General features: G+C 44.9%; 1 protein-coding gene across 3 annotated transcripts in view; it reads left to right on the top strand.

Annotated features, from left to right (window-relative positions):
• Pkc53E (Protein C kinase 53E) overlaps window positions 1-13,854 on the top strand; it is a 66,018-nt gene that overhangs the window by 25,363 nt on the left and 26,801 nt on the right. For 2 of the 3 annotated variants that reach the window (XM_033486809.2, XM_033486808.2), the window contains exons 2-4: window positions 9,740-9,771; window positions 9,853-9,935; window positions 11,977-12,088. In XM_033486809.2, the coding sequence (XP_033342700.1) occupies window positions 9,740-9,771; window positions 9,853-9,935; window positions 11,977-12,088 (227 nt within the window). The remainder of the gene's footprint in view (window positions 1-9,739; window positions 9,772-9,852; window positions 9,936-11,976; window positions 12,089-13,854) is intronic. The other variant, XM_033486810.2, reaches the window with a different exon arrangement.

Raw genomic sequence — 13,854 nt, 5'->3', positions numbered from 1 at the left:
GGCCGTTTCGACGGTAGATTTAGTGTTCGCGCCACCGAGCGGGACGACGCGATTGCTTGTTTTCTGGGATTCGAAGGCGGCCGCGAGCCGATCGCCTCGGTGCACGCGATAAGAATGTTATTATACATAGTTATGATTGATACCGTTCGTACGGGGGAGGCACAGAGGGCCGACGATGAACTTTGGCGTGCAGCCAACCGTCGTTCGTCTAACCACCGCCTACACGACGGCTCCGCGCGACTCCCTGTTCCCGTGACCGAACGAACGCCCACGCGTTCGCGAGCCCAATTTCCACCTACGAACAGGAAGATGCTTGAAATTCAACGATACTCCGTCATCCGTGCCACGAGCCGATCTCTTCCGACGCGCACCAACCCCGGATTAGTGCCACCGATTCGACGCGGTCGCGGCAAAAATCACCGTCGGAAGCACCGTCGCGGAAAATTGGACACCGAGAACATCGTTTCTGTGCAGTAATTGCCGCGAACGATTTCAATCGCGAGGTTCCTTTCGATCTCTAGTTTTATCGCTTTATTTACCCGATGATAATGTTACCGGGATCGAGCCGACGGCGCATAATTGATACGGTTAACGCCGCTAAACAATTTATTAACGCGTCGCAGCGGCGAAAATCGACGTCACGAAATTCCCAGAAAATTGAAAGTAATTCGATAGAAACTCTGATGAAAGCGTGACGACGCGAAAGTTGAAATTTTATTATAGTGGATGGCGGCTTTTTTTTACTCTTTTGCATTCTGAATTATTCGGTAAATCACTTTGATTCGCTTTGATTTTTCTTGTAATCTATACAAAAAAAAATCTGTAAGAAAATGTTTCGAACGAAAGTTTTTTTGCTACAAAGAGAGAATATTCGCGGCGTTGAAATAGCAATGAGTTTTGAGAACCAGTTAAAAATTAATGATCGTCGGCGGTGCTCGGCGTATCGAGCAGTTTTTATTTATAAATCGTAGACTTCCAAGAATGATAAAATTATCGGCGGCGGATAATACGTGAAAATCGGGGAATTTTCGTGTCGAGCAGAGAAAGAAGCGGCTCCTATTGTCCCGCGTCTTTGCAGTTGTTTAGGAAAATTTGGGTCACCGATGGAAGAAGAAATTTCTACCCGACGCTTCTTCTGCCCAGCAGTTGCTTCGGACAATTTCGATCCCGAGTGGAACAAGAAATTAGTTTCCATTCGACTTCTCCCTTACGAGCTCGCTCCGGAGAATTTTCATCTTGAACAGGGGACGGCCTCCATTGTCGCGCGACTTGCAGTTGCTTCGGGAAAATTTTCGGCCGCGAAAAGAAGGGGCGAGTTTGCACTCGATCCCGACGGTGTTGCAGTTGTTTTCGGATAATTTCGTCGCGATTAGAAAGTGGCGAGTTGCTTCGCAAAAATTTTCGTCGCCTCGAACGCAGGAACATACGAATTCTATTGCCCCGCAGTTGCTTAACCCCTTTAACCCCTTAATGTCATAGCATTTTTTCCGCATTTATTGCGATTAGAAATTGTTCGATCGCAATAATTTCTTGGGAGGGAATAGAAATTGATGCTAATCGTGTGTCTAAATTTATTTGAACGTTTAAGTATAGAGATTGACGAGAGATTAGAATTTTATTCCAATTTTAAAGGACAGAGTAACATCTGTAATTAAATCTATAATTAAATTATATTATTATATTATATTATATTATATTATAATTAAAGATCTTGCAGTGACATCCGAAAATTTTCTTGAGCGTGCTGCAGTTCTTCAACTCCTTGCACTGTAATCTCTTTCATAGCTACGTCGGTTAATTCTCCGCCGACAAAATGGCGGACTCAAAATTTCCGAATCTACAATCCTTACGATTTATAAGCCATTTATTCAATATATAAGAATTGTTGAAATTCCGAGCGAATATAATATCGTTACTTTCACGTAGAGAAATAAAATGGCTGCTTTCTGGGTACCATGAACCTAGTGTTAATAATTTTCCTAATAGAATCACAGTAACTTCCCCCCAATTTTCCTTCAGCTCGTGAACAAAAATGGACGATTTGGGAAGAGGAAATACGATTATTCGAGCCCCCTGATTATCAATAATTATAAAAACGAGGCCATTTTTGTTTACAAGGAATTTGTTTTGAAGGAAAAGGGAGAATTTACTGCACTTTCATCTCTAAGATTTGTATTACGTTTTTCATTACGAAAGGATCAAAGTCCGTTTCGATTTCGAAGCAATAAATTTACGCAATATATAAATATAATATAAATATAATACAAATATAATATAAAAATATAATATAAATATAATATAAATATAATATCAAAATATGATATAAATATAATATAAATGTAATATAAATACAATATAAAAATATAATAAAAATATAATATAAATATAATATAAATATAAATAATATAATATAAACTTACTACATCGCAGTGGGTGAAAAAAATTAGCGCAACGAACAAGGATAATTTAAACGACGAATTCCTCTGCCACCGCTTCAGAAAATTTCCATCCGAACCAAAAAAACGCGTAGCCTCCGCGGTGCCGCGTTTTGCAGATGTTTCGTACAATTTCGGCCACGAGCCGAAGAGACGAGTTTCCATTCGAGCCGGCCAGCTTGTTGCGGTTACTTCGAGAAGTTCAAGGGGGTGGGAGGGCGGAGGGAGCTTGTCCAGGGTTTGTGAGTCGATCGAAGATGTAGGCTTTTTTCAGTCGTTGCGAGGCGGATTTTGGCCGGTGTTTCGACGGTGGTGGCTGGCGGCGGGTCGAGTCACGGTCGGTTCCGAGGGAAGTGGGTCGATGAAATGGAACGTATCGGGTCGGAGCACGATGCTGCAGCCAGAGCCGAGTTCGATACAGGGTGTATTCACGGGGGCAGAAGCGACTCTCTCTCGTACTCCGGGCATTCTCCGCGGTGGCGGACCGAGCTGATACAAGCGCCTCGCCGAGGAAACCGGAGGGGTTCGCGGGGGTGGAGACGTGGCTGAATTTTGTAGCGGGACGAGGCGGGGGTCGAAGAGAGGGTGTACCAGCGAAGCTCGGTCGGTGTTCGACGAGGCTATCTTTGGGAATTTTTGCTGGTCCGTTGCCGCAAAGGGAGCCAGCGAGTAGAAAATCGATGGACACCGAGCGCATCCAATTAGGCGGGAACAAAAGGCTTTCGGTGGATTCGCCGCGTGTATCTATATTCTATAGGATTGCCGACGGGACCGGGGCCGACCGGACGCGTGCAGCGCGGATCTTATCCCGGGTGAAACCCGTCGAGACCCCAAGAAGCACGAAAATATCGCCTCGCGAAATTGGATTCAACCCCCGAGGAGAAGCTCGCGGATCGCGGCCGATCCGCGCAATCGCGCCGCGGCCCGCGCGAAAATTACCTTTCGCCCAGCCCCTTCCCACCCTCCCCCTTACGCCCGAAAATAGCGGCGTCAGGTTGCCGCGGCAGTTCTGTGTCTCTTACCCTGCACAGGCTCTCCTATTCCACGGAGTTGACATTTTAAACCAGTCCGTATTAAGGGGCCATGCCCATTCAGAGCTGTCCATTCCAAGCGATTCTTTAGACTCGGCACACGGTCCGGCTTTTATAGGTCAAACGTTTGACAATTTTCTTTAAACGTTCGGCTATGCGCACGCGAACATTACACGCGTGCAATCTTCGTGCGTTCGCTGCGGAATCGGGATTGAATATATTTGATGTTGAATTAAATAGGGACGCGGAATTAATTACGTGGCGTGCGATTACGCGGATATATTAATTTACTTCAAAACGACGAAATGACTGCTCTCCCCTCTCTTTCTCTCTCTCTTTCTCTCTCTCTCTCTTTATTTACCATTTATTTATTATTATTATTAACCCTTTGCACTCGAGTGGTGAAGGCACCACTAAAATTATTACATCGCGTTCTAAAATAATATTTATATTATCAAAGCTTAGATGTAAAAAGATTGTTAAAAGTCTAACTGTTGTACGAGTCACAAGACTCAATTTCATACGCATGCAATACGCTTTGTCATATAAAATGGAAATACTGTAAGTCAGAAAAGTTAATTTAAATTTACAGTTAAAATGGCTTCGAGTGCAAAGGATTAAAATCATCGTGTACACTAATATCTCTCTAATTGACGCCCAGATTGACCACAAAAATGGACAATTTGGGAAGAGGAGATACGATTATTCGAGCCTTGCGGTTTATTTGTTATAGTTCCAAATTTGTCCACAATTATAAAAACGAGCCGCAATGCTCGAATAATCGTATCTCTTCTTCCCAAATTATCCATTTTAGTGGACAATCTGAGCGTCAGTAAGGGAGACATTAAGGGAGACGATTCCTGCAGGAATGCCAGTTCGTCTGTCGCCGGACGAATTTTCCTCTACCCTTACGTAGCGACATAAAATTTTAGAAAAATTGTTCAATTCTTGTCTCGCTCGAATATCTTGCACGCGCAGAAAATCATTTGCAAAGTTAGTTGTCCCGTGATAATCAAAACACGCGGCACGCAAACCCGATTTCCGATAAATCCGCGACGCTCGAACCGGTCTTCGCAATTTCGCGTAAAAGAGTCGCGTTACAATAAACTTCAGCCCGTTTCAAATCTCGAGGCTTCCACTTTTTCCTTGACGCTGAAACTCCGAGAACAGAGGACTTTCCGGAGCCGTTGAAGTCCGTTCGAATAGCTATAGCTGTCACAAAGGTACGGCGAGCCCTCGATTCGCGAGAAGACGGCCATTTGATTCGGCTTCCTTTTGAGCCGTAGTTTAAGTAGAACTCCCGGGACAGAGAGTTTTCTGGCGATAGTAAAACACGGTGATCCGTGGAAACCGTCGGGGCTTTCGCGAAACCGGGTATTTTTAGACAGCGTGCGCCAACGCGCGCGCGCGCGCGGGCGCTAACACCACCCGCGATTTCTCTGTCCGGCAGGGCTGAATTACGGGTTTCTTTTGGTTCCGAGCCTGTGTGTCGTCGATCGATCCCCCGTCCGCGACCGGCTCGCCGGGAAATTCTGTCCGAGGCATGGCGAATTTTCATCGGCCGCTTCGCTCTGTATATTAAATCAGGCTTCGTATATTGATTTTCTTCCTTATTCGCTCGTTTTTTTCTTCTTTTTTCTACCTTTTTTTTTTTAATAATACCTCGCCGACCCGACGACACACGCTCCCGAAACTTTCGCGAATAACACTCGAGCGGCGCGGCGGTGCTCCTGATTTTTTAGGGGTCGTTTTTCGACGCCATTCAATAATCCGACGCTCGCCTTGTCCATTTTTACAAAAGGTCCGGGATCGGTTTTCATCGAGCCCTTTCTCCTTCGCCGAACTCTCCAAGCGTTTATGCAATAAAGCTGCAACAGCATGCATGTGTAATTTAACCGGTTAATAACTCGACGCTCGGCCGGTTCATTTTTCTAAAGCCTCGCGACGAGCCTCGAAAAATTTCTCCAAAGCTCTCTCTCTCCGTGGGTGGCAAATTTCTCCCGAACACGAGTCGCGTACGGTTTCATCGCTTTGTCCCCGGATGCCGATACCTGCGTCCATTTTGGCCCACGGTCGCAAACGTTCCATTTAAATCCCAATTTTCCAGCGAACCGTTAGCTATTGCTGTCACGTTTTAGCGCTGTTGCAGTACGATTTCTTTCGCAGCCGCGTTGATCAACGCTTCTTCGTTATCAACCCTTTGGCGTACGAAAGTGACTCGTCATGAAAATTTCTAGTAACAATCGAAATAATAATAACCAATCTCTTGTTATCAGTATTTAAGCATTCGAGTAAATTTAGGTACACGGTTAGCATCAATTTTCTTTCCCTTCTGAGAAGAAAATTGTATGTCAAGGGGTTAATCATTTTCCTAGTGGAAGGAGACAATTTTTGTTTCGCGTGTCTCTGTACATTTTCGTTCCTAGATTTTGGTAACAGAAGAATCAAACTGTGGATTTTTACGCGAAATAAAAATCGCTTGCCTTAATTGCAAGATACAGAAGCTATATATATATATACAAACATTTCTTTAACTCTTGTATTATTTTATTGAGATCAAAATAATGCAACAGTGTTTCTAAATTCTTTAAACATTTCCGATATTTTATATTCAATCTGCTCTAATATCGAATAATATTCTTGACCTAGTACTGAGTAATATATTCGCATATTTAGTAGATTATGTTCGAAATTTCCATCAGAAATAATTTAACTCTGACTCGATGTTGCAGCGAAAGGGTTGAATAAAACGATTAATCTTCACGTTCAAACAGCAACTAGAAAAATAAAAGAAAATTGACGCGTAAAGATTCGAATGTACTCGATCACGGTTGCCCTAAAATTAACCAAATTCTTAATATTTACTTTAAGATCAATGCGCGTGGCTAATTCACGCAAAGATTCGAATCTCTTCGTAATCCACGAACCCTTCTCTCATTTCCCCAAATTCTGGGCACCGCGGACGAGGTGCAACATTCACGGTGCACGACTCGCCTAATTTCCACAACATCCTAGATAATTTTCCTCACTGTCTAATCCCGTTCCCTGCAACCGTGGCCTCTCCACCGGTATCTAAGACCGAATCCGGGTCCATTCTCGAAACGAATCTGTCCACGAAACTTTGTCCAAGAACCTCTTGGCGCCCCTTTTGTCCCGCGAACAAGCCAGGCGGGATCGCGCGTCCTCGCGCGAAAGCCCGCTCGGAAAATGGCTTAAATGATTTTATTTTCGCGCGGTACACAGGTACGCGGCAACCTGAACGGCGACGTAACCGAGCACGTTTCGACGGGAGCTTCGGAGGAATGTAGGCTAATCGCGGATTTGCGGCGGCGATTTTCATCCCCCGTCCCCGGTGTCCCGCGTCTATCCAGCTTGCATTTCATTGGCCGTTTCTTCGCGTCTCGTCGGCGTTTCCCTGACTTCGTCCCCCCCCCCCCGGGTTCGCCGCGTTTCGTTGATTGTCATTGTCGTTGCGGCTGAACACCCGGCTTCTGGCCGGTTTTCTCGGAAAATCTTGCTCGTTCGGAGCACTCGACGGGCTACGTACGTGGCCCCCGCTTTCAGTAATTAGCGCGATTATGATCGCTCGACTCGCGGAAAGTCGGCCCGAATCGAAACTACGGCGACCGTCGCGAAGGCGTCCCACGACGTGTACAGGATGTCCTATAATTATGGTAACACTCGGCAAGGGATGATTCCTCGGGTCATTTGAAGCAACTTTTTCCTTTACAAAAATTGTCTACGAGGCGTCGTTTACGAGTTATTAACGAAAAACGGTGACCAATTAGAGGCTAGCTGAGCTGGCGCGAGGCGGCCGAGCCAACGAGCGCGCGAAGCCCAGCTCCGCCCATCGACTCGGCCCGCCTCGCGCCAGCCGAGCTCGACCTCATTGGCCACCGTTTTTCGTTAATAACTCGTAAACGGAGCCGCGGATTGAATTTTCGCCGAGGAAAAAGTTGCTTCAAATGACCTCAGGAATCGCCTATTTCTCACTGTTAGCATAATTATGGGGTACCCTGTATTTCTCGCAGAACGAAAGCTGTTCTCGCGAAGGGAAAACGATCCTACCGGTGAACCCTTCACATTTGACCGTCCGTTCTCGAAATCTTAGTCGTTGAAAGCACTCGTCGACGACGTACGCGGCCTCCGCTTTCGGCAATTAGCGCGACAATGACCGATCGACGAAAAAAGAAAACACAGCGAAGGATACCGAAGGCTATTCCGCGCAGAACGAAAGCTTCCCTAGCAAAGGGGGAAAGAGTTACGCGATCGTATTTTCGTGTTCGGAGGGCAAAACGTTACGTTGCTGGTCGGCGGAACCTTGAAATATCGATCTGCTCGTCGAAGCCGACTTAATCGAGGGTCCAGCGTAGAAACGTCGTCGCCGATTATAAACCGCGAGCAGCCTGGACGTTGAAAATGCAGTTCACGATTCAGCTAGCCGTCGGCTAGGCCAACCGCTCGCAAAACTTTCGACGGTTTGCCGGCCACCCGGTTCCATTTTGGTCTGCAACCGAACTCGGTGTCACTGTTGCAAACCGTGGAACGCCAGTTTCTGCGCTTCGCGAAGCGGACTCGTCCACTCGCTGCCGCGAACACGGTTTCGAGGTTAAATTCGGCGACCCGCGAGCTTCGTGGTCTCCGAGGACACGGTTAAACCCTTAACCCCTTGCCGTACCATTTTCTTCGTAATTACGTAATGTCTCTCTAATTGACGCTCAGATTGTCCACAGAAATGGACAATTTGGGAAGAGGAGGTACGATTATTCGAGCCTTGCGACTCGTTTTTATAGTTACCGATTTTCAACAATTATAAGAACGAGCCGCGAGGCTCGAATAATCGTATCTCCTTTTCCCAAATTTTAGTGGACAATCTAAGCGTCAGTAAGGGAGACATTACTGTGCAGCGAAAATAAGCTGAATCTGCCGTATGAGACCTTTTACGCCAATAAATTGACAATAAGTGAATTATAGAACTGCGATTGCTATTACCTGCACATCATAAATCATCGATATCGAACATATAAAAATCTGAGCGTCAGTTAGGGAGACATTACTGTAATCAGAAGTTTCTCGATCGTAATCATTTCCAAGATGAGAAAAGACAATGTTTCGACGACAATAGAGATCAGAATTTTATTTGATAAAACTGCGATTGCTATTACCTGCACATCATAAATCATCGATATCAAACATATAAAAATCTGAGCGTCAGTTAGGGAGACATTACTGTAATCAGAAGTTTTTCGATCGTAATAATTTCCAAGATGAGAAAAGACAATGTTTCGACGACAATAGAGATCAGAATTTGATTTGATAAAACTGCGATTGCTATTACCTGCACATCATAAATCATCGATATCGAACGTATAAAAATCTGAGCGTCAGTTAGGGAGACATTACTGTAATCAGAAGTTTCTCGATCGTAATCATTTCTAAGATGAGAAAAGACAATGTTTCGACGACAATAGAGATCAGAATTTGATTTGATAAAACTGCGATTGCTATTACCTGCACATCATAAATCATCGACATCGAACGTATAAAAATCTGAGCGTCAGTTAGGGAGACATTACTGTAATCAGAAGTTTCTCGATCGTAATCATTTCCAAGATGAGAAAAGACAATGTTTCGACGACAATAGAGATCAGAATTTGATTTGATAAAACTGCGATTGCTATTACCTGCACATCATAAATCATCGATATCGAACATATAAAAATCTGAGCGTCAGTTAGGGAGACATCACTGTAATCAGAAGTTTCTCGATCGTAATCATTTCTAAGATGAGAAAAGACAATGTTTCGATGACAATAGAGATCAGAATTTGATTTGATAAAACTGCGATTGCTATTACCTGCACATCATAAATCATCGATATCGAACGTATAAAAATCTGAGCGTCAGTTAGGGAGACATTACTGTAATTAGAAGTTTCTCGATCGTAATAATTTCCAAGATGAGAAAAGACAATGTTTCGACGACAATAGAGATCAGAATTTGATTTGATAAAACTGCGATTGCTATTACCTGCACATCATAAATCATCGATATCAAACATATAAAAATCTGAGCGTCAGTTAGGGAGACATAGCTGTAATCAGAAGTTTCTCGATCGTAATCATTTCCAAGATGAGAAAAGACAATGTTTCGACGACAATAGAGATCAGAATTTGATTTGGACGACCTGGCTCGGAGATTACGATATCTCCCGTTACGTGAAACGAAGATAATTCAAAAGACGCTATGTTAATCGCCTATCGTTTGTTTCAGGGGTTTCGGCAAGCAAGGGTACCAGTGCCAAGGTAAGCTCGAGATCCGGCCGTTGTGCTTTTGGGAAAGCTATCCGGACGAGGTATGTCTTCAGATCGATGCTTGTGTTTCAGTCTGCAGCTTCGTGGTGCACAAGCGATGCCACGAATACGTGACGTTCACGTGTCCCGGGGCGGACAAGGGAGCTGACTCGGACGTAAGTGTCACCGTAGTATCGCGCACCCACGTCGAACTCCGCGAACTATTGTTTTGTTTTCGGTTCTATTTACTCGTTTCTCGGCGCAGTTGAGACGCGCGCGCGCGCGCGCCCTTTCCCCGGCAGGTCTTAAACGAGGATCATAAATTAATTAATTAATTATCGAGTCCGTCGTCGACGGACGTTGCGGAGACGCGCCGAAGAGAATCGCGGTGATCCTCGGCTGGGCACGAACGGGGAAGGGCAAGCCCGGTTGCTGAGAGCTATATATTTTTCCACGTTTTCTCGCACCGCGCACGATTGGCCTAAGCGTTTTCTGCGCTTCGTTTAACCACGCTTGTGACACGGAATAATTATTTCGCGCGGACGACACCGAGCCGGTTCGTCCGGCTCGTCTCGACGGAAACCGCTCGAGAAACGGCCGGAGGAACGTTCCCGACTCCCGACGACGCCCGGCGAGACGATTTTCCGCCGTCGGCCGTCCCGACGAGTCGCGAACGTTCGTCGTCGCCGAACGCGCGAACGGCGAAACATCGGTTTTTTCATTTTACTTTCGGGGATTCTGACTAAACAACGATCAATGTCCTAGCGTCTTCCTCGGCCCCTCGATGCTGATCCCCTCGTGCTTCTGTGCTTCGAAGATGACTCTCTCGTACTCTCTGTTTCTCTCTCTATATATCTCTCTCTCACTCTCTATCTCTCTCTCTCTCTCTCCCTCTGTCTCTCGACAGCTACGAACCCTTGCCGATTCGATCCCTCGACGATTATTTCACGTCGCCTCGGTTCTCGCGAAATTGTCCGTCCAGTGTTCGCACGGCGAAGCTCTAATTGAACGGGGCGCGATCGGCGAACGGCCGCGGTCGCAATTGAATCTGCCGTGTAACACGGCGCCGATAAATGTCGCGAAAACAGCCGCGCTAAAAACGCCGGCCGTCGATCGTCGAACGAACGGAATTACCTGTAACGAGGCGGTCGTGTCCCTGCGCGAAGCACATAATCGAGTTCGCGCTTCCCGACTTTGACGGGCGAGCTGTTCCGAAGCGGCTGTAATAGTTGTTCGCGGCCCGTAATATCCACGACTTGGAGTTACGGTAACGCTCGGATGGTTGTCGCGATTCGACTGTATTCGATCCTCCCATCCGTTATATTCTGCCGAAATGATGAGCGACGAGTCGAGCACCGACTCGACGATGTAAGTCGAAAGTGCGAAGAGTTACGCGGTACGAAATATACGCAGGCTCTTCGGTCAAAATCGATCCCCTTTTTTCTTTTTTAGATCGTGTTCGTGTATTTCCGTACTCTCGAGATTCATCCTTTCGATCGTATTCACCTTGTTCCGATCGAAATTAGTTCCGTGCGCGCTACGAATTTCGCCGCGGAATTCGACGAAGTTTTCTTAGTCACTCTTTTGGAAATGAACTTCGCTCTGTCGCAGTTGAGATTCGCTTGTTTGTGATTGTCTGTGAGAAAAATCGCGTCGAATTTAAAATATAAATTGTTAAAAATGATTATTGAAGATAATCGAAGGTTAATCACCTATAACAAAATTTGTATCATTTCAGAGACAAGTATATATACGTTTATATATTAACTCTAAACATTGTAAAAAGGTAATTTTTTTGATTTGCAAAAGAGTGATTGACACCGGCGGAAGGGTTAATTTTGATTGAAAAGCCTGCACTTCTCGTTCAAAAACACTGCTCTCTGTTGCTCATCGGAGGTTTGCCCATAAACTCGGGAACTCTCCTAAGACCAGCGAAATTTATCATCAGCTGTATATAATAAATAATAACACTAATAATAATAATAATAATAATAACAATAAATGTTTATAGCGAAGCCCCGAATCCGCGACAATTGTCCGAGCAGCATCTTCTTCGGTGAAATCGTTCGAGTCGGATCGAACCTCCCGTCCAAAAATAATCCCCCGCTCCCCCTGGATCCCGATCCGGACCCGTCCGATCGACCATGCCCATCCAAAAAGCCACGAACCCCCGAGAGTCTGCGTGTGTGTGCACGGTGTAATGGTGTAATAACGCAGGACACGCGGACGAAGCACCAATTCAAGCAACATACCTACAACAGCCCCACGTTCTGTGACCACTGCGGTAGTCTTCTCTATGGTGTCATCCACCAGGGCATGAGGTGCCAAGGTATCATAATTAAGAACCAAAGAAAACCGAGACTATAATAATCAATGAAAGAAAACGAGAACACGCAACCAGTCACACGCACACAGACACACACGAAAGGAAATGAATCCAATTTGTGGAACACGGAACACTGTCGCACGTATAACGATCAATCGTGTACATTTTGTTTCTTTGGCCCACCGTTTGTACATGGTGTTGCTTTGTTCTTCGTCTTGTACCTTCTAAAAAAAAAGCTCTCTTCGTACTCTTCTAATCGTGTTCTTGTATACTTCTTCTTTGCTGTTTACTACTACTACTATTACTATTACTACTACTACTGCTACTGTTACTACTATTACTACTGCTATTACTAATACTAATACTACTATTACTGCTACTACTAATACTACTATTACTGCTACTATTACTGCTAGTATTACTAATACTACTACTACTATTACAAGTACTACTACTACTACAACTACTACAAGTACTACTACTACTAGTACTACTACTACTACCACTACTGCTACTACTACTACTACTGGTAGTATTACTACTACTGTCAGTATTAATACTACTGCTAGTATTACTACTACTGTCAGTATTAATACTATTGCTAGTATTGCTACTACTGTCAGTATTAATACTACTGCTAGTAAAACTACTACTGTCAGTATTATTACTACTGCTAGTATTACTATTACTGTCAGTATTAATACTACTGCTAGTATTACTACTATTGTCAGTATTAATACTACTGCTAGTATTACTACTATTGTCAGTATTAATACTACTGCTAGTACTACTACTATTACTAGCATTATTACTATTGTTAGTATTATTACTACTGCTAGTATTACTACTACTGTCAGTATTACTACTACTGTCAGGATTAATACTACTGCTAGTATTACTACTATTGTCAGTATTAATACTACTGCTAGTATTACTACTATTGTCAGTATTAATACTACTGCTAGTACTACTAACTATTGTTAGTATTATTACTACTGTTAGTATTACTACTAGTATTAGTATTATTACTGTTACTATTACTACTACTACTACTATTACTACTACTACTATTACTACTACTACTGCTACTGCTACTGGTACTGCTACTGGTACTGCTACTGCTACTGCTACTACTACTATTACTACTACTGCTACTACTACTATTATTACTACTACTACTATTACTGCTACTGCTACCACTACTACTATTACTACTTCTTCTACCGCTGTACTTCTTCTACCACATCTACTCGTTCTTCTTCTTCCCGCTCCTCCTCTCTCTCTGTCTGTGTAAATAGATTTCTTGGCTTGGCTCCGCGGGAGCGCGCTCTCGAAAATGCTTGTACATTCTCTCCGGCGCGTTTTCGACGGCGCGCGGTCCTCGACGAGCGAAGAACATGGTTTCTTTTCTCTCGCCGATCGTCGAGGGACCGATCGAAAGGACCCCGCGACGCTTCTCCGTGTTCTTCCTTCGCTGTTCGTCAACACCTCGCGTCGTCTCGTCACCGGGGCACACTCGCCACGCCCCCCTTTCCGATCGGAAACCGATCGCTGCTCGCACGTCGCTCTTGTCGCTCTGTTCGTAATTACCGCGAATATTGTAATCTGTGTGTGCGCGCGTACGCCGACGAAGGAACAAAGGCGGAGGGCCGCGGGAGGGAAACCGAATCGTGAAAACACAGCTGCCAGCTTTGGACCGGCGGCGACGCGTTCCTCAAGGTTTCATTTTCCGCGCCCCGTTCGTTCTCTCTCTCTCTCTCTCTCTCTCT

The sequence above is a fragment of the Megalopta genalis genome, chromosome 2 (genome assembly GCF_051020955.1).
Source record: "Megalopta genalis isolate 19385.01 chromosome 2, iyMegGena1_principal, whole genome shotgun sequence".
Taxonomy (NCBI): domain Eukaryota; kingdom Metazoa; phylum Arthropoda; class Insecta; order Hymenoptera; family Halictidae; genus Megalopta; species Megalopta genalis.
This window is presented reverse-complemented; position numbering and strand designations above follow the sequence as displayed.